The sequence below is a fragment of the Pipistrellus kuhlii genome, unplaced genomic scaffold (assembly GCF_014108245.1).
Source record: "Pipistrellus kuhlii isolate mPipKuh1 unplaced genomic scaffold, mPipKuh1.p scaffold_m20_p_1, whole genome shotgun sequence".
Taxonomy (NCBI): Eukaryota; Metazoa; Chordata; class Mammalia; order Chiroptera; family Vespertilionidae; genus Pipistrellus; species Pipistrellus kuhlii.
Window position 1 is genome coordinate 146,144,717 of NW_023425404.1, and position 21,911 is coordinate 146,166,627.

Consider the following 21,911-nt stretch of genomic DNA (forward strand, 5'->3'; position numbering starts at 1 on the left):
GCCCTTGATGGGAATTGAACCTGGGACCCCTCAGTCCGCAGGCCAACACTCTATCCACTGAGCCAAACAGATTTTGGCTATTTGTATATTTTCAGAAAACAACTCCGAGACTATCTGGATTCCTGCAACAGAGAGGAATAGACAGAAGTGCTCCAGCCATGAAGACAGAAGAGAAACAGTTCAGAGATGGAAGACGTTGACAACGCCTCACCATACTAGCAGACAGCAGCTGCGTGTAGCTGAAGGATGCCCAGGACCAAACCAGAGACGGTCGGACCTGCATCACCACCATTTATAGACCAACCAGATCTGAAATATCATGGCTGACATGTACACATAAGGAACTGCTTAACATTGAAATTGGGACTCAAAAGAACTGTTGGCCCAGAAAGGAACTCACTACAGACTGATTCATTTGCCTCTCAGCATAACCATTATGGCTTGTTTCAGATTCGGTTCTTACAAGGGTATATCTTGGATCACATGATCTCTTACATCTAGAGGAAATAATGAACAACATAAACTGATGAACAAAAACAGACCCAGAGAAAGAGAAGCAGTGATCAGACTCTCAAACCTCAGAGGGAAGGTAGGGGAGGGTGGGGGTAAGAGGGAGAGATCAACCAAAGGACTTGTGTGCATGTGCATGTATATAAGCCTAACCAATGGCCATGGACAACAAGAGGGTGGGGGCATATGTGGGGAGGGGTTTGGGATGGGAATGGGGGAATGAGGACAATTATGTGATACCATAATCAATATATATATATATATATATATATATATATATATATATATATATTGATATATTAAAGTCTCTTAAGATGCATCTGACTATCTGTGATAGACTAGTGGCAATCATGACAGAGATGTGTGAAAACCTTTGTTAATATTTAATAAGATCAATAAAGTTATGGTATCAAAGCATCTTAGATACCATGAAATGACAGACATATAGTGTTGGTTCTGGACACAAACGTGTATGTAGAGCATATTGCCTTTAAATACTTTATTCTTACTTTTATTAATAAATATTTATTTGTTAATAAAGAATGTAATTTTGGCCTGGCTGGCATGGCTCGGTGGTTGAATGTTGACCTATGAACCAGGAGATCACAGTTCAATTCCTGGTCAGGCACATTGATTGCAGGTTCAATCCCCAGTGTGGGGCATGCAGGGGGCAGCTAATTAATGATTCTCTCTCATCATTGGTGTTTCTACCTCTCTCTTCCTCTCCCTTCTTCTCTGAAATCAATAAAAATATATTTTTTAAAAGAATGTAATTTTGGCAAACTAGCCTATGATGTATTATATTTCTCTAATTTTAATTTATATATGTACAAAATATTCACAAATTCATCATCAATATGACAAAGGATAATAAGAAAGCTAGTGGTAAATGGATTTTTGTTTTTACTCACATAGCAGTTACATCAACTGTGTTTTGCCACACTGGGGTATCTGAATTTGATGAGAGGGAGCATAATAATCACTAACACCTTTGACGACAATAATTATTACATAGATGGGTAAGCACTTCACTTAGATATGCATTAACTTTTATATGATATTATCATGTCCTCAGTTTTTTATTTGATCTGTATGTTTAAGAATCCACCTGAACCAAATTAGAGATATCTACTTAAATACAGATATGAAAATTGTTAACCCTTTCAAAGCTTTTCTCTATTTTCATTGAAAGTAGGCCAAAAATCTTCCTTCTTTTACAAATAGAATATCTATTAGTCTACTAGGTTCTTTTCCTGAACACATAAAAAATGCATACATAAAAATCAGTTGTGATCTATGTGCTCATTTTACAATATTTCCTAATCCTATTTTCAATAATCTTTTCTAATGCTACTTCTACCCTAATGAATACATTTTAACTTTTAAAAATTTTACATTTTGTTCTTCTCTTCAACTTCCTTCTCTCTTCTTTCTCTAGGTGGCCCTAATAACTTCTCTGTTTATTGTCTAATAATATCATTAGGGCCAGACAGACTCCTTTGATAACCTTTGTAAAAATATATTTCTTTCTTTGTGTAATTTTTAAGAAGCGAATAGGTTTGCCCAACCTCATATATATTATTAATTAAGTAGAACCATTTGAAATTGCTGTTTTAGGTTAAAAAAAAAAAAAAGAAAAGAGTCAAAATAAAACAAAGTGGACAACAAGGTGCACTGCCCAAAGTCCTGCCCATTGGAGGATTTATCTTCACCCCTCTCCATAAGGGACATCCCAGTAAGAGACTGAAGGCAGGCAGCTGCCCACTTTTGGGTGGTACCTGTATAAGCTGTAGAACATCCAATTCAATGGAACCATTGTCCCATTGTGAACTAGCCCTGAGTCTTCTCCTCCTCTGTTAACTGACCATGAGGACAGGTATAGGCTGGGAGAGAGGAGGTAATGTAGTGGGAGTGGGGATCATGGAAATTTGGACCACTCCTTTATGTAACTTACTTATTCCTTCAGGGCTCAGGCTTAATCACATATACACCACTCCCATTTGATGATGGAGTATTGCCTTACTTTATGCATACCTAACTTTATGGTTTCATGGTTTAGAAAACATTCAGTTCATGTTTTCTGAGCTCAGGTGTGCTCAGGGCACTTGGTAACTGATGGTCAAGTTTTCAGTCTCTATAAAGGCTCAGTAACAGGCCTAGAGTTCATTGTCAAAAGAAGGTAATTATCTTCAGATGATGTCCTAAAGGCCTATACTGCAATTCTCCTATAGGAGCCTGCAAAGGCACCAAACAGCATCCCTATCTGTTACTGACACTTTAATCTCCAATGGATCTGCTGGATCAGATGGTCCAAGTGGGAGAGCAACTTGCAAAATAACATGGACCTGTTGAAGAGTTCCTCTTCTTCTCAGCCCCATTCAAAACTATTAATAGCAGCTTTTTGGGTCAGGCAGTAAATGGGCCAGAGGAACACACTCAATGAGGAGTATATTTCCTCCAAAATACTAAGAGGCCCACTAGCCATTATGCCTCTTTCTTGATTATAAGCACCAGTTGAAACAGCTTATCTTTCATCTTAGAAGGGACATTTCACCATGCCCCACACCACAGAACCCCTAGAAATTCCACTGAGGTCTTGAATTTTTATAAGGTCCCTGAATTTTAGTAAGCTTTATTTCCCACCCTCTGATACACAAATGTCTTTCCAATAATTTAGACTCTATAATCTAGTGTTTCCCAAACTTTTGACATATGTGTACCCCTTCTATAAATTTTGTAACGCTGAGTACCCCTCATACTCATGAGAAAGTAGAAATAAATAAGCACCAAACTCAGCGATCCCCACCAAACTCTTCCCGTACCCCTGGGGGTACGTGTACCCCACTTTGGGAAACACTGAATTGCTTCTTCTTGCTCACCTTGCCCAGTCAGCACAGAGTCATCCATGCATCAAAGCCATGGACCAGTATGATACCTTCTGAAATGTCAAAAAAATCAAGATCCCTGAAAACTACATTATGACATTGGGCTGGAGAGTTTATAGATACAGTGAAGGTAGGTTTATTGCTGGCCTCACCAGATGCAAGGAAACTGCTTCTGGTCATCTTTTTGGATAGAGCAATGCTGCATACCAGATACCAGTTGATATGTTAATTTGGTCAAGTATTAAACCACATCTGGTATAGCAGCTGCTGCAGAAGTCACCACCTCATTAAATATACAGCAATCCACTGTCATTCTTCAATATCCATCTATTTTCTGTTCAGGACAAATAGGAGAGTTGGGATGGGGATGTGATGAGAATCATCACCCTTGACTCTTTCAAGTCCCTGATGATTGTATTAATCTCTGTAAACCCTCCAGGAATGCAGCCTCATTTTTTATTTAGTATTTTCCTAGGTAGAGTCCATTTTAATGCTTCTGCTTGACCTTTCTCACCATCATAGCCCTCACTCCACAGGTAAGGAAATCACTGTGCTTATACTACCAACTATTAAGTACGTCTACTCCAATTATGCATTCTGCAACTGAGGAAATAACCGCAGGATGGGTTTAAGGACCCAGTGGACCCACCATGAGATGGAACTGAGCTAAAAGTCCATTGATCATTTGACTCCCATAAGCCCCTGCTCTGTCTGATGGGCCACAGTGACATCCCGGGTCTCCTAGAATTAGTGTCCATTTGGAGCCAGTGTCGAGTGGTCCCTACAGGTCCAATTATTTCCTTTCCTGCATTGATGTATGGTTTCCTTCATGAAATGTCATAGATATCTTTGGGAGAAAGTGGTGTAAATTTTTGGTAGTATTCTGGGTTTTTTTTAAGACCTAAAAGGAATCTGGTCTCCCCTTCATTCAAGAGGTTTGGGACCTACACACAGTGTCTCAAGTCTGGGAATTGATTGAGGGACTGTATACACGTCTCTGTTTTTATTTGAGTTAGACTTTTGTTCACTTGATGTAGAACTTTTCTGCATGTATCTAGGAAGTAATAATTTAGTAAGCTCACCATCTATTTCAGTTCTAGGAACACCATGATTAACTAGTCAATGCCACCAGTCTGTGCAAGTCAAACTATTCTGATTACTATGTTGACTCTGCTGTCAGTTATAGTAACCACACCAACTTGTCTTTGGCAGTTGAGGACTGTCACTTGGACCTTGCCTCCAAGATCCATTACCCTTATTGCATTTAAGTTTTCAAATTGAATGGCTCTGGTTCTCATGTAAGGTCTGGCCTTCAAAGAACAAGTTTCTTTCTCAGAGTAGTGATGAAAGCTGTGTCTGCTGGACCCTCCCGGAGTAGGTAAATACTTTTTAAATGACACCACTACAGCATCCCAATCTCCCTAAGTTTCTGAATCCTTGTCACTACATCAAACCAAGGGGAGCCAAACATTTCCATCTCACTCACTAACAGCCACCTTTGGTCCATGTTTCAGTCAACCAATCAACCAAGCCCTTAGAGCCCTTCCTAACCATCAAGCTGCAACATTAGATGAGATTATCTACTTAGTGAGCACATAACAATAAATTCGGTCTGATCCAAGTTTATGTTTATTCTACCATTACTCCCCACCCTAAGTATCCATTCCCATACATTTCCTGAATTTCTGCTTATAAAAATACAATGAAAATGAATTACTAGAAAAAATATCATGCTTGAATTTCATGCAGTGTCAAGTTGCTATAAGGATTATAAATGTTTACTCTCAATTTCTCTATTTCTGAGCTCTAACAAATTGTTTATAGGCTGTAACTATTCCATTGGTCACACTTTGATTAGCATTGATACCAATATTAAAGACATATGCAGGTTGAAAAAAATGTTTCAAAGGCTCTAATAAGTTAGAATTAGCAATCATGTTGCAAAGCTCTAGCCACCATCAAACATTGCTCCATCAAACACTACTCTGAAGATAGGTAATTAAAACAAGGAAGAAAACGTGTGACCAAAGTTATCTATACACAGCCCCAATATTATTGAGCTGTTGTTTACTTAACTGATAAGTCTAAGATAAACTTTACTTATCAATGACAATTTTGACTCTACATATCAGACTTTCACTGTCTAAAACATAGATCCATGAAGACTATTGTGGATTTATTTTTCTGTTTCTGATTGTTCTTTTTTTGGGGTGGGGGGAGAATGTTCTTATTTTGTTTGTCTTAGGTCTAGTACAAATGAAGAAGAAGACTGGGATAAGATTCTTTGGTTGAACACACTGGCTACATTACTCATTTACCTTCTTCAAAATGAAATTCAGTCCCAACAATTGGCAGAGAGTGAGAGGTGGATATTTGAATTTTACCAAAAGATAAAGCCCAGAACCCATTATAAACATCAGGCTCTTAACTGTCCTTCAGACAAACCACAAAAGGTGAGGAGAAATATCTCAATAAATCAGAAACCCACAGTCAGAGAGACTCATGAGGGGTGGAAAAATCTATGAAATCAGTGCACAACAACCTGGAAATTTAGAAGAGGACTCGAATTCACCTTAGAGATGGGAACTGTTAAACACCAGAACTTGACCTATTAGTGATGAGCTCCTAGTAGCAGAATGGAATAGACAGAACAGAGACAGAACATGGACCTCCTGGACTACATGAGACAGATGAGAAATGGCAGTGGAAAAGTTATGCCACACTCAGATTTAAACAGAGGGAAATCTGTGTTCAGAACACTGGCACTAAGAGGAAATGGCAATGTGTTTTCATGGTCTAGTAATCAGCAAAATAGAAACACAGTTTATGGGAGTAATGCAAAGTCCAACAGATGCTGGAATGGGCAATATTCAAAGAGCAGCTGGACATCTGGGAATTCTGCTTGGAGGAATGGGGGGTAAAGACTAGCAAGATAAGCAGTCTTGGTTTTAGCAGAAACATAGTTCTTGAGAAAGTAAAAATGAGCTCAGACTGAGAATGTAAAAATCTCCCCAAAAATCAGAGTGGACACATAGTCAGCTGCAAACTTAACAGAAGATATCTCTCCCAAGGATACTGAAGCTGTAAAGTGTCATAACAACCCCCTACTATAAATGATTCCTGATTTATAAATTATTGGAAGCTGTATTCTCTGAAACTATAGATTATCCAATATTTTGCTTTTTAAAATATCAGTAAACATAAAACACCTCACATTTGCTTGGAGGGTCTAAGATAGTTTGGCACAGAGAACCATTCTCAACGTATAACCTAGGAGCAGAGAGTCAGATATGGGGTCTGGGGCTACAACAGTCCACATCCATCTTCACTTGGTACTCTCCAAGGACGCGAGAACCTGCATCTACTCCATAGTCCAAACCTGAGGTTGACCCCTTTAGCCACAGCTTGCTTTGTTTTGAGCCTCTCACACACTTTTAAATATTATCTAAATTCCACCCTTTCCCCAAACCCTGTAGTAGTTGTGTCTTTTCCTTTGTTTGTTGAGATGCCCAAGGTTGCTCTGATGCACAATCTCCTTCCTTGGGTTGGATCAATAAGCCTGACTGTGTCAGACAATAGGTTTGTACCTGGTCCTGGCAGGCTGGCTGGGCTGGGAAAAATTATAATCAGCATACTACTGAGAGACGAGGAAGCCATGTGGAAGCCATTAGAAAGATCAACGGGGATTGTCATGTGGGAACAAGGTAAGAGTCCACCTTCTAGAATCAGGCTATTAGAATAAGACAAGAAGTAAATGGGCTCTGGTGTCAAGACTAAGTGCTGCTCTGTGAGAGCCTGAGTATCTGCCTCCAGCTCAGATTGGTCTGAGGACAGGGAGGTGGAACTAGAGTGGCAAGGAAACATTCAGTAGTTTCAATTCAGGAAAGTACTAGGGAGGCAGGAGCTGGGACCCAGCTGGTTGTCTGCAATATAGGAGCTGGAAAAAGGAAGCTCAACACAGCAACCTCTGCCTCAGAGGTCTGCCTGGGCCTCACCCAGGGAGATGCCTGGGAAGTAAATTTTACAAAGGAAAAAGCATTTCCTCCCAGACATTTCTTCATCTCCTCAAAGAGAAAAAATACTAGGGAGAAAAATAAGAAAAGAGTCAAGGAAGAAGGGGTATATCCAATGGCAATGCCCAGAATAATGGACTTGGAAGTGAAGGAGGGGGCTGGGATACAGCACTCTGTAAATGCAGTGCTTCGTGCTAGAGTAGACTTGCCAACTAATGGAAAACACATGAAGTCTAATGTGTTAGTGATCTTTAGACCAGACCTGTGTTCAGCAAACTGTGGCTCGCAAGCCACATGCAGCTCTTTGGCCCCGTGAGTGTGGCTCTTCCACAAAATACCATGCCTGAGTGAGTCTATTTTGAAGAAGTGGCATTAGAAGAAGTTTAAGTTTTAAAAATTTGGCTCTCAAAAGAAATTTCAATCGTTGTACTGTTGGTATTTGGCTCTGTTGACTAATGAGTTTGCCGACCACTGGACTAGACCATTTTCCTGAACTACGTGAGTGCCCCATAGGAATTACTTTTTTTTTTTTTTTTTTTTTTACTTTTTTTCTCCCTTTTTTAGCATGTGAACCCAAGATCTCTATTCAGAGCAGAGGGTTTGGGAACATTGTATTGTTGACTTGTTTCTTTCTCTAGAGGATTTGCCTGTGAGCAGCAGTCAAAGGATCCCTGTGAGGACACGATATTTTCATCTATGACCGAACTATTCCATTTTGTTCCTGCTCCTTTTAGGGAGAGGAAAATTGTTCCAGCTTATTTTAGTCTAAGGTTTTTCAAAACTTCCATTACACACCATAAAGCAAGTTTGAATTCTGGGAAATTCCATCCCAGTTAATAATTTTACATGTATTTTATAGTGAGTTATGACTCTCCTAAGGTTATCTTTTTATAATCTGTTTTAAGAAATAGATTTTATACAAACAAAACAAAACACACACCCTTACTACCTTTCCTTATTTGTGGTATAAGCAGGTGTGGAAGAAACTTCAGGGTCAGGGTCAAGATGACCTCTGAGAACCAGCTCAAAAATGACCATGTTACCTTACCTCCTTTACTGCAGCACAAATCAGTCCAGAAACCCATACCACTACCACTCTTGCCTCACTCTCTATAAATACACCACTACTCCTATGTTCCTTTTGTTTTTTAAACACTGCTTCAAAGAGGGAAAGAAACTTAGCTGTATGAAGAAATGTACATGTGAAAAGTAAATATGAAATGATTACTAGCAATAATAATGCTTTACCCAACCAATGGCAATCAAATCTTTTTAAGACAACCAACAATCAGAATGACATTTTACATCATGTCCTAGTATAAGCATACTTAGACATATGTGTGTATAGCCTATATAATAAATAGGTAATATGCAAATTGACCATCATGTCCTCACAAGATGGCTGCCTACAGCCAGGCTGGCAGTGGGGGAAGGGGGTCAGTGAGGGACAACCAAACGACTAAACAGCAGGCTGCATAGGGTGACCAGGCCAGCGGGGGGGGGGGGGGGGGGGGGGGAACAGTTAGGGGTGACCAGGCAGCCAGGCAGGTGAGTGATTAGGATCCTGTGGTCCGCAATTGTGAGAGGGATATCCTACTGCCAATTTAGGCTCGATCCCCGGGATTGAGACTAAACTGGCAATTGGACATCCCTCAAGAGGTCCTGGGTTGGAGAGGGTGCAGGCTGGGATGAGGAGGATTCCCCCCCTCCCCGTATGAATTTCATGCTGACCCCCAGGCAGAGGTTGCTGTGTTGAGCTTCCTTTATCTGGTATGAATTTCATGGGCCTCTAGTATGTACTATATAGAGATAAATGTCAAGTTTCACAAAGCATTACATCTGATACACTATGATTCTTCTGTTTTATTATTTCATTTTATAAAATGTTGGTGATAAGTCACTAAACTGATATCAGTACTTACTAAATGAGTGACAAGCCCTAGCTGGTTTGGTTCAGTGTATAGAGTGTAGCCCTTCAGACTGAGGTTCCCAGGTTTGATTCTGGTCAAGGGCACATGCATGGGTTGTGAACTCAAACCCCAGTAGGGGCTGTGCAGAAGGTTGCTGATCAATGATTCTCTCTCATCATTGATGTTTCTATCTTTCTTTTTCCCTCTCCTTTACCCTCTGAAATCAATAAAAATTTATTTTTAAAAAATTAGTGACAACCTGCAATTTAAAAAATTACTCTCATGGACAATATTAGCAGATAGCTTATTAAATTTTATTCTAGAAAATGACCCCAAACCAATTGTGTTTTCTAACACCAGACTTCCTGTGTACCGAGGATCTACTCTTGAGACATTCTTTTAAAGTGTCTCTACTTTTGCCTCAAAAATCCAGAGGCTGATGCCAATATTATCACATAAGAAAATCAGGATCATAGTCTTCCTTCACTGTTTCTGGCATCAGCTTTAAGTTCTGAACACCTTCCACCCCCAGAAACACTTCTTAAGATGAAATCTTTATTAAAACTGGCTGAAAATTGATCCAACTTGGACTATTAGACTGACTCCAGTAACGCCTGCAGAATTCACTCCATGAATGGCTCAGAAAGTAATGGGAAAATAGGCAGAGATTAAATACTTATGGCAGTTCATAGAATGAAATGCAATACAGATTATCAATCTGTGTTTTATTCAAGGTACATTCTTAGGTTAAAAAATACATTATGCATAGTAGACTTCCATGTGTTTTTAAAAGGGACATATATGCTTATATGTGTAAAATATTTTTGGAGAGTTCAATAGGATATTAGTAATGGGAATTGCCTCTAGGGAGGAGAAATAGAGGACTAGGAGTCTAGGACTGTGTAGATTTAATATTTTTGTATACCTTTTCATAGTGTTTGAATTTTTATATATAAAAATTCACTTTTCAATTAAAAGTAGTTCATTTTTGCCTGCCTACTGTGGCTCAGTGGTTGAGTGTTGACCAATAATCAGGGAGGTCACAGTTCAATTCCCAGTCAATAATTTTCTCTCGTCATTGATGTTTCTCTCTCTCCTTCTCCCCTTTCTGAAATCAAGAAAGATATATGTTTATTTTAAAGTTAATTTTTAAACATGTTACACAAACTTATTAAGATAAAGGAAGATTTCCTTGAGGACAATCATATAAACAGATGTTTATTGTAACACCAAAATTCATTATCTGTCATTTACATATCTTATACAGCTTACAAAGGGTTTCATATCCATTGCCTGACTGAGTGCTCATCAGAACCTTTTGAAATAGGTGGGACAAACACTGGAAGCTGCACTTCATACACTTTTTAAAAATAACCTGAAGTTTAAAGGAAATCAAAACCTAGAGCATACTTTCACAAATGAAGTTGGAAGTGACTTGCATGATTGGCATATATTGAACACTAAAATTTCAAATTTTTTGAGCTATAAGTAGTTTATGAGTAGCAGTGTTTTAAAGCCTTCAGAAATATTCCTTGCTGAATTGATCTCTTAACTAAGAAACTCTTGCATATGGGAGGAAGGAGGCAGAAAAAACAGCCTATAGAAACTCTGTGTAAAATAAGCCTAATCTTAGAGCATAAATTGTCAATTACTAGTGTCTGTTGAAAATTAACATTTAAAAGGTTGCATCTGACACTTCCCTATATAGAAGTTTAACTTTGAAGTAAAGCAAACCTAAAATAATTGCCTACGTGGAAAAAGAGGGAAATGAAAAATCACCGCTACTAAATCTTGAAAATAAACCCTAAAGTTTTATGGCTATGTTCTTTGGATCTCCAGTGTCCCTGAACAATCCAATTTATACCCCCTGTCCCCAAGTAATTATTGATAGCACCTCTTTTACTCTCAAAAGTGTCCTAGTTTGAGTAATAAAGTATACCTCCACCCTATGAAATATGACAGTGTAGGCTCATACATTTTTAAGATCCTCACGCTCTAGCATTTGGGCTTCATCCCAAAACTAAAAATTACCCTCACTCATGAAAAGGCTGAAGATCCATGCTCATATTTTAGCTACATATAAGACTCAAATAATAAAAGAGTAGTTTCCAAACACTACCCACCAGCAACTATTGGCTTTATTAAAGAGATTAAAAGTGAGAAGAGAGTCTCAAGGTCTGATCTAGAAGTTTTGGTTTGTGGGGGTTTAAAAGGGAAATGTGAACCAAGTTTGACTTTGTGAGATTGAGGAAGAAGACAACTGATTTCACTTAATAGAGTTCAAAACTGAACACCACTGTCCTCCCCACTCCACCCCACCCAACGTCCATTCTTGGCTTCATTTATTTATTGCTATTTGGAAAGTAGCTACTGGAGGCAAGACACTGTTCTAAGCACAGCTCCAGTTTTGTCAATAGTTTTAGGGACTTTGTGCTCAATTTCCAGTGGTTTGCAGGAATGTAATACTAAGTATCAGGTTTTATTTATTTATTCGTTTATTTTTTTAAAATAAATCTGTATTGTTCATATTATTACAAATGTTCCTCTTCTCCCCCCTCTTGCTCTCCTCCACCAGGTCTTATTTAAATCAGCTTTTTGATTCCTCTCTAACACTCTTTAGAATTTCCCTGACTTACAATTACTCTATTCAATAATTACAAAGATTGTTCTCCAAAAGATTAAAATATTGCTGGTTTTTTTTCATGTTACAGTTACATTTCTTAGAACAAGTAAAGAATTAGTAGTCAAGGTGGATATAGTAACAGCATTCTTTACTCAGCAGTGAGCAGACCATCTATTCAGAAAATATAATTACTCAAAAGAGTAAGGCAAAGTCACAAGCTGTTTATAAGAAATGTTTACTTGCCACATTCTAAAGCACTTGGCATTTGAATTGAAGTTATCCTGTAGTATGTGATTACTTGAGGTTTCTGTATGAAGTATTAAATACTTTGATTGTTATTTTATGTTTAGATGTACACCTTTAGCAAAATCTTTTCAGGATATATTTTAACACACATGTACCAAAGGTCACACATTCAGATTCTCTGAGGGAGTTGGGAGTTGGACCGAATCCATCCCTTTGGCTTAATTCTGTGGTTGTTTACATGTCTCCTGTTTCTTTCTCCCTTCTCCTTATTTTCTTGGAAATCTTTATTTCCTACCACTCACCAAACTGTTCACACAAGAAATCTTGTGGGGTTTTTGTTTATTCTAATCATCACTGGTTGAGTGATTACTGTCACTGCCTTCACTCTCACTATCACTGTCACTATCACTTCTATGGTCGTTGCCATTAGGAGACTTGCTCTTGCTGTCACTCTCATCACTACTGTCACTGCTTTCATTGCTTTCACTGCTGTCACTACTGTCACTACTGTCACTGCTGTCACTGCTATCGCTACTGTCACTACTGTCACTACTGTCACTGCTGTCACTACTGTCGCTGCTGTCACTACTATCGCTACTGTCACTGCTATCACTGCTGTCACTGCTGTCACTGCTATCACTGCTGTCACTACTGTCACTGCTGTCACTACTATCGCTACTGTCACTGCTGTCACTGCTGTCACTGCTGTCACTACTATCACTGCTGTCACTGCTGTCACTGCTGTCACTACTGTCACTACTATCACTGCTGTCACTGCTATCTGATTTGCTGTCGCTGCTGTCACTGCTGTCACTGCTGTCACTACTGTCACTACTATCTGATTTGCTGTTACTACTGTCGCTGCTGTCACTGCTGTCACTGCTGTCACTACTGTCACTGCTGTCGCTACTGTCACTGCTATCACTGCTATCTGATTTGCTGTCACTGCTGTCACTGCTGTCACTACTGTCACTGCTGTCACTGCTGTCACTATTGTCACTACTATCACTGCTGTCACTGCTATCTGATTTGCTGTCGCTGCTGTCACTGCTGTCACTACTGTCACTACTGTCGCTGCTATCAGTGCTGTCACTGCTGTCGCTGCTGTCGCTGCTGTCACTGCTGTCACTGCTGTCGCTGCTGTCACTGCTGTCACTGCTATCACTGCTGTCACTACTATCTGATTTGCTGTCACTGCTGTCACTACTGTCACTGCTGTCACTACTGTCACTACTATCTGATTTGCTGTCACTGCTGTCGCTGCTGTCACTGCTGTCACTACTGTCACTGCTGTCGCTGCTGTCACTGCTGTCACTGCTGTCACTGCTATCTGATTTGCTGTCACTACTGTCGCTGCTGTCACTGCTGTCACTACTGTCACTACTGTTGCTGCTATCACTGCTGTCACTACTATTGCTACTGTCGCTACTGTCACTGCTGTCACTGCTGTCACTACTATTGCTACTGTCACTGCTGTCACTGCTGTCACTGCTGTCACTACTATTGCTACTGTCACTGCTGTCACTACTATCGCTGCTGTCACTGCTATCACTGCTGTCACTGCTGTCACTACTGTCGCTGCTGTCACTGCTGTCTGATTTACCTTTGCTGCTGTCTGATTCGCTATCATCACTCCCATTATTACCAATGCCATTACTGTCACTATCACTAGCATCTGATGTGTTGTCACTGTCCTCATCTCCTTCTCCTTTTGAATCACTGTCATTCTCATTATCTTTTGATTCATCAGAGTTATAAGATGCATCTCCTCGGCTACTGCTGTCATTGTCACCTTCAGAATTGGCATCATCATTGCCATTAGATTCATCACTGCTGTTGGGATCATCTCCTTGCATGGATTCATCATCAAACTCATAACTATCATAGCCATCACTGTTACTCTCACTACCTGTTTGGCCATGTTCAACCTTGTTCCCAGGTTCTGACTTCTGGCCAGGTTCTTGCCTGTTGTCAGTCTCCCCTTGTGTCTGGACATTTCCGTTGCCCACAATCACTCCATGTTGTCCTTTACTCTCTTTATCGCCGATGATTTTCCCAGATTCTTTGGTAATATTGTTTCTATTGCCACTGCTAGGACCTTCAATTTCTATTCGCTATGGAAGAATGGATAAAAGAATGGGTGATTAATGAATGGTATACTGCAAAATTGCATTGCTCTGAGGAACACTGAGAAAAGTGACCAGTGAAACAGAAGGTCAGCTTCCAGTGATTCAGAAACATTTTTTGTGAAAATGTGCTAGATTCAGTGCTTGAAAGTGCTCTAGTGTTTGAGTTATATAACAACCCACCCACATATTTCACCTAGTAGGATCTTTTATGGTGCAGACATTATTTAACTTAAGACTATTCTAGAATTTTAACCAAATTTTCAGAAATGTTTCATTTTTTTAAACTGTTGTATATTGCTTAACCAGTTTGGCTCAATAGAGCATTGACCTGCGGACTGAAAGGTCCAGGGTTTGATTCCTTGGTTGTGGGCACATCCTCAGTGGGAGGTGTGCAGGAGGCAGCTGATCAATGTTTCTCTCTCATCAACATTCCTAACTCTCTATCCCTCTCCCTTCCTCTCTGTAAAAACTCAATAAAATATTTTTTAAATTGTTGTATATCAAAATCTATTGTAGTAAGAACTCTGGCTTTCCTATCAGATATTCAAGTAATTTGGGTACTAAAATACATGAATGCTTGTCATGATTGTGTTTTGTGCTACCCTTAGTTGGGTGGAAGAGAAAATTTAAATTGCTATTTAAAAAATTAACTTCATAAACTAACCTTATCCTGGCTCTTCCCATTGGTACTCGTCTCTGATTCTTTGCTAATTCCATTATCCACACCATTTTTTTCTCTGTGATTGGTTTTTTGGATGCCTTCTATTCTTTGGCTATCATCTTTTTCTAGAATACTATGGGAATTCTCCTCACTCTCAGAGGCATTGTCTCCATCCATGTCATGTGGATCTTCATTGTCTCCAGGGTCATCATCTTCACTGCTAATTGAATTTTCACCTAAGCTATTATCATTGTCATCTTCTTTTCCAGGACCCTGACCCTCCTGGCCCTGGCTGTTATCAGTGCCATCTTTTCCATTTCCTGTTTCTTCACCTTCATTATCACCAGAGCCCTTGTCTTCACCCTCATCTGTTCCATCTCCACTGGGACTCCCATCAGAATTATCGAGGCCAGCATCTTCTCTATTGCCAGCTCCGCTTCCCCCTGGTGTTACCCCTGCCTCCTCATGACCATTTCTCTCACCTCCTTTCTGAGGTGTCATCGCACTTGTATCACCCTCATTCGTACAGGAATTCCCATTTATGCCATCCTCATGACCTGTACTATTACTGCTTCCAGACGCTTGATGTTCATCTTCGACAACAGTGCCATTCTCACTCTGACTTGCATCTCCAACACCCCCATTTTCAGAATTCTCATCAGTATTTCCATTAACATTGCTCCCATTTGCTGCTCCAGTCATGTCAATAGTGCTTGCTTGTCCCCTAATACAATGTATTCCATCATGACCATATGTTTCTGGGTTTTCTTCACCCCCATTCTGATCCTCAGGATGCCCCTCTCCATTTACTGACATGGAATGTGTAGAAGAACTTTTCCCTCCTACTCCTGCCCACTCAGAGCCATCTCCTGATACTTGGTAACCATCTTTGGTAGACTGTTGCCTTCCCAATTCATTTTCATGCATGGGGGCACCACTTTCTTTGGTGGCATCATTAGCATATAACTCATCCTGAAAAAGAAACAATTCAAAATAAATTGTGAATATCATTGTGAAACTAACAAGCTGAGCATCAATTTTTTGGAAGATAATGGAATCTAAAAACATTTTAGGAACACATTTTATACCCTATACCTGTATCGGCACTTTTAATTTTTCTGGAAGACTTAAATTCACAGATTGGCCAACAGCATGTCTCTCCAATGGCCTGATTTGAGGAACCTATGAAAATCAAAAACATTCTTATTTTGCATGCATTCCCATACACAGACACACACATTTTCCCCTAAATGAAGTGTGGGGGAAGGGGAAAGGGGAGAGATATAACACAAAGGCCAACATATGCTCTAATCAAGTGGAAAAGAGAAATGACTTTTTACAGGGTTTATGTGGAATTTAAACTGGCATAAAGGTAGTTTTCACAATGGTGTTACCAATCTTATTGAAGAATTAAGCCATTCGTCTCAACTATAGAAGAGAAACAGTCTCTTCTAAAGATGAAAAGATAGATCTTGGGTATTTCCTTTCAATAAGCCTCTTTCAAAGTACAAGACCTACCCTAAGTATAATCCTGGCCAAAACCCCCAGGAGGATAGTTGGTATGACCAGAGCCAGTTCATAAAAAAATAAAAATAAAAAAGTAGTAGACTATGTGTCCTCAGAAGCACATTTGAAATAATTGAGAAAATTCTCAATCACATCAATACCAAAGCATTTGGTATTTGAAAGCATATAAAAAATGTTAACATAGCAGCTAGCTAATAAAATTACAAATGGTTGAATTTTCTTAATTTTTCTTTGTTGGTGTGGTTTATATATTCCAAATTTTCTACAGTGAACATATAAAAAATAACTCTGAGTAAAATGTTAATTTTTCCCCATATTAAAAAAATGCTATTTTTCTTTCTTGAAAACTTTCTAAACAATACAGATTTCATTGATATTAGAGTGCAATTCAGAGCACATGAGCAAAGATGAACAAAATCTTCATGATTTATGGGGATTGAATGTAAATTGATCGGAATGAATTTTTAAATGAGAATCCTGCCGAAACCGGTTTGGCTCAATGAATAGAGCATCGGCTTGGGGACTGAAGGGTCCCGGGTTTGATTCCAGTCAAGGGCATGTACCTTGGTTGCGGGCACATCCCCAGTGGGGGGTGTGCAAGAGGCAGCTGATCGATGACTCTCTCTCACCGATGTTTCTAACTCTCTATCTCTCTCCCTTCCTCTCTGTACAAAATCAATAAAATATATTTTAAAAAATAAATAAATAAATGAGAATCCTTCTGAGCAGCATGAGTTTTGATTGGAGGAATAGGGGCATGAACTTGGAGTCATGTTTGGTTTTGTTGAGACACCCCCCCCCCCCCAGAGTTATCCTGTCAAGTCTTTCATGCAAATCTAAATGTTTAGGCTCAACTTATCTGCAAAGTCTTCTATATTTATGTTAGGTTAAAAGAGATAACCAAGTACGGAGGTTTCCTGAGGATGGTATCCTTACCGGAATGGCCCATGCTGCTGCCCAAATGCAAAAACATATGATTATCTTCATTTTCTTCAGAAATATTCGTTAATGGCTGTTTAAAAAAGAGAATAGCACAACATTATTTACAGAACAAAAGGTAATAACCACAGTAATGTCTCACTTGGTTTGTAAGCATTTGCCTTTTTCTCGGGCAAGGAGTATTTATCAAGCCCGAGAAGGTGGCTGCCAGGACTCCGTGTTCGGAACATCCCTGGTGTGGCCGTGGAGATGTTTGGGCTCCTCAGGCCCATCACCGATGGAACCATCTAGACTTGTTTGCCTCTGCCAGCGAAGGGAAACAGCCACAGAGCCACAAAGTCATAACCATAATCTATGTCCTTCTGCTGTTCTTAATAGTAAGGATTATCTGTCTCTTCTGAATAGTTTTAATCAAGTATTAACTAATTGTACTAAGATGGTGTTTAAAAGATGAAGCACTTGTCGTCCCCTCTCTTGATTCATACATTTGGATTCTGCTAGACTGTAAGGGACAGGCATGAGGGGGCCTAGGCTCATGGAAAGAACATAGAGTTTGGATTTAGAGACCTGGGTTAAATTCTACCTTTGCTACTTACTGTGTGAGTTTGACAAATGTAAGCACTTTACTCAGCCTTGTTTCCTCCATCTGGGATAATAATAATGCCTGCCCCAGGATTGCTCCAGCCATCTTAGCAGAAAAATCTTCTCTGAGAAGCCTTCTCTGGCTCCTTTCTGAGGATGCTTAGTGTCTCTTTTCTACCAACAGCAGCTTCTGCACATCTCACTGGTAGGCAGCCTATTGTACTGTTTTTGGTGGGTTTTTTTTTTTCTCCCAAAGCTAAAAACCTAAATTTATTAAAACAGTTAATGAATTCAGAAAATGATCACAGAGATCCAATTTCTGTAGATGAGGCGTTCCAGATGAAGTACACAGAAAACATAATTACAGAAATTGTCAGATTTTCAAAACTGGAGGTGAATAAAAAAAAAAAACCTTCAGCCAGACAATTAAGAAAAGTATACAGAGAGCCTCTCAGTGTTCATTGTGCTGTTTTAAAATAGCCTGGCTCCTTGCACCTTCCCCTGCCCTACTGAGAGCTCCCGAGACCCAGGAGAATCATTGTAATCATTGTAGTCCAACACAGAGCACATAAAAAGACCTTTTCTGAATATTGTTGATGAATAGATACTAAAATAAGAATACCTGGCACTGCCCTGGGTATGGAGCAATCTCTTAATAAATGATAGCAATTATTATGAGGGACTTGTAAACATATGACCCTTTATTCCTGATAGAATTTACATTCAAAAATGGTTGACTATACATTTTGATACATTGGAATAGGCACTGGATAGTCCATGTGAATAAAAAATTTAAATTCCCATATATTGCGAATTGATTGCTTGATGTAATGATTCCATTACTGTAAAAAAGTAAAGGAGAGTTTTACTCCTATTTCATGACCTTCCACTGGGTTTATAGTTTCTAATGCTGCATGTTATAAAACGGCCTTTATTGGACTTAATATTGATAGTGGAAACATCATAAAGCATCAGTGAACATCAACTGCCATAGAGTCATTGGCATTTCTTCACAGGAGAGAGGGCACCGTTTCAGAGCTACTGAGAGAGGGAAAGAAAGTGCTGACTCTGGTGACCACTCAGCAGAAAGCCAAGACCTCCTTCCAGAATGCTGCAGATGAAAAGCGGGGCCGAGGTGAGCTCAGGACAAGTATACTGCAGAGCTCTGGTCTTGGATGTGGAAGGGCAGCTGTTTAGTAAGCAGGAGTTACACTCTCCTTTGCAGTCTCACCCCTAATTATTACAGAGAGTCTGCCGAAGGCCAGTCTACACTGTGATTTGGAGGGGCCATGGTGTCCTGGAAAGGTACCGGTAGTGAAGGCCAGGGTTATATGCAGCCCGTTTCTAAACTGCAACCCAGAAAGCTGACCACATCAGCTCCTTTTCATATCGACTCCAAACAATTGAATGATGCATGCTGGTGTTCAGCTGTTTCCACAGGTAGGGCAATGGCTTGAAAGATTCCTGTAGAAATGGCCTCGCTCTAGCCAGTTTGGCTCAGTGGATAGAGTGTCGGCCTGGGGACTAAAGGGTCCCTGGTTCAATTCCGGTCAAGGACGCATACTCAGGTTGCAGGCTCAATCCCCAGTAAGGGACATGCAAGAGACAGCCGATCGATGATTCTCTCTCATCACTGATGTTTCTATCTCTCCCCCTCTCCCTTCCTCCCTGAAATAAATAAAAGTATGTGAACCCCCTCCAGATTATTTCATGTCACAAGTTAAATGAGATTTAGAAATTTTATCTAGTTTTTTTGGACAATTTTTTTAAGTGAAAAGCAAAGCCTAATTAAAGCCTTGTGTGGAAGTCCAAGCTGGATTTTTAAAACCTGCCTTATCTAATTTCTTATCAAAACTAACCAAAGCACCAGATGATCAATTTTCCACCTCAGTTTGCCAGTTTGTTAGTAATGCATCTTTCTTTTTTCAAACCTACCATTTTGTAGAAGTCTGACAGAGGTCAGCATCTCTAGCTATTCAGAGTAGAAGTGTTTTTAGTGTAGCTCTTAAAGCCCTAAACTCAACTGGTAAAAAATTAATTAATTAATTTTTGCTGATATGCATTTGCTCACTGATCCATTTAGCTCCAAAGGGACTAGACTTACTTTCACTTAATTAAATAGCTTTTTTAGGGACCAAGAAGTTATATGTAAACTGAGATCCATTCATTAATTCAACAAGCATTTGAAGATCTAATGTGAGCCAGATATGGAGCCCTAAAAGACAGACATGGGCCCTATCACTGAGTTTATTGGACAAAATTTGAAATAAATATAACATAATGTGTTACATCAAATTCATGTTTATTTTTTAACATAGTCAGTATTTAAATATTGTTACTATTTAAAAGAGAAAGAGCCCCTGGCCAGGTGGCTCAGTTGGTTGGAGTATTGTTCCATACACTAAAAGTTTGTGGGTTCTATTCCCAGTCAGGGCACATACCTAGGTTGCAGGTTTGATCCCCAGTCAGGGCTCATGCAGGAGATGAGTGATAGATGCTTTTCGCATCAATGTTTCTAACTCTCTCCCCTCCTTTCTCTCTGAAAATCAATAAAAACATATCATTGAGTGAGGATTTAAAAAAACAATAATTTAAAAAATAATAATAAATAAAAAAGGCAGAGGTTGTTTCTTTTCTTTTTCATTCAATTCCATCACATCTTACATTGCATTGAGACTAAAAAAAAAATTAATTTAACTAGGCTCATGGTTCTCAAAACTGGGTTTTCTGAATAAAAATAACAGTAATGACACTTTAGTGAGATATACATAAAATATTCTAATCACTCATTCTGTTGTTAAGATTTTGGATTTCAAATATTTGCTTCATCTTACATATATTCTTTCTGTTCGCAACTGATATTTTAACACTGGCTATTTAAAAACAAACAACAACAAAAAAAACAAAAAAACCTGCTCTTCAGTAATGCAATATTTTGCTAGATGGAATCAGTATTCCTTACCACATAATTTCTCAAGATCTTTTCATACAAACTCTTGATTTGACAAGTCAAAAGAGGAGGGGGGAAATCTAGTCATACAGGGTTATTCACATCTTAAAATCTAGTTGGCTTCTCTGAAATTCAAATTTCTTTCTAAAGGTACCTGTCAATTCTGAGTAAAGAGGATGTTTCACCTTACCTTAAAAGCCTTCAAAGGGACTTTGGAAATCCAGGGTTTCTTATCTTTTTCTTTGGAGACTGAGTGGCACACTGTCCTAGACTTTTGCATGATAATTTTGTACCTGCCGAAATTTAAACTCAGTTTGATAATTTTCTCCACCAATCACTGTTTCGGATCCCTGATATAGGGTTATAGCATGTCACCATGACTGTGAAGCACATAATAACTTCCTCCGCTCCCTCCAGTTGCTGATAGGCATTTGCTCACTGAACCATTTGGTTCCAAAGGGACTAGACTTACTTTGACTTAATTAAATAGCTTTGGGAGGCTGTTTTGCATTTTAAATATAGAGAATCAGTGTAACATATCTGAAAAGAGCCACTTAAGCTCTGTCACCCTGACATTTCTTGTCTTACTAAGGTTGGCAATCTAAGAAAACTCCAGGTTTCTTTAGTAAATATGACTGCCTATTTAAGATCCCTATCATTCCTGAGGTGGGTATTAAAGTTTCTGTGCTATAATCCCAGAAATGTCCACATACAACAGCCTGGATATTGCTCTAAGAGGTGTCTTTAACAATCTATAAATAGTAACTCCATAAATTCTCTCTGACCCAGACACTGATGTGAAGTTTTAAAATGCATCAATTTATTATTCAAACTAAGTTTTTAAAAATAGATTATTTAAAATACCGAAATTTATTGTGAGGTACTTAGACGTGCAAAAGGATGTTCAGACAAAAGATTGAGCTCTCCATGAGCTGT

The 21,911-nt window shown here is 39.2% G+C and overlaps 1 protein-coding gene across 1 annotated transcript; it reads right to left on the reverse strand.

Moving 5' to 3' along the window:
- Positions 1 to 12,438: 12,438 nt before the first annotated feature.
- LOC118728126 (dentin sialophosphoprotein) lies at positions 12,439 to 17,910 on the reverse strand. The gene is made up of 5 exons (XM_036454433.2): positions 17,441 to 17,910; positions 16,073 to 16,159; positions 14,981 to 15,949; positions 13,236 to 14,301; positions 12,439 to 13,025 (listed from the first exon to the last, which is right to left on the reverse strand). Exons 1-5 carry the CDS (start codon positions 17,489 to 17,491, stop codon positions 12,532 to 12,534), a joined length of 2,667 nt encoding a protein of 888 aa, XP_036310326.1. The 5' UTR covers positions 17,492 to 17,910; the 3' UTR covers positions 12,439 to 12,531.
- Between the last annotated feature and the right edge of the window lie 4,001 nt (positions 17,911 to 21,911).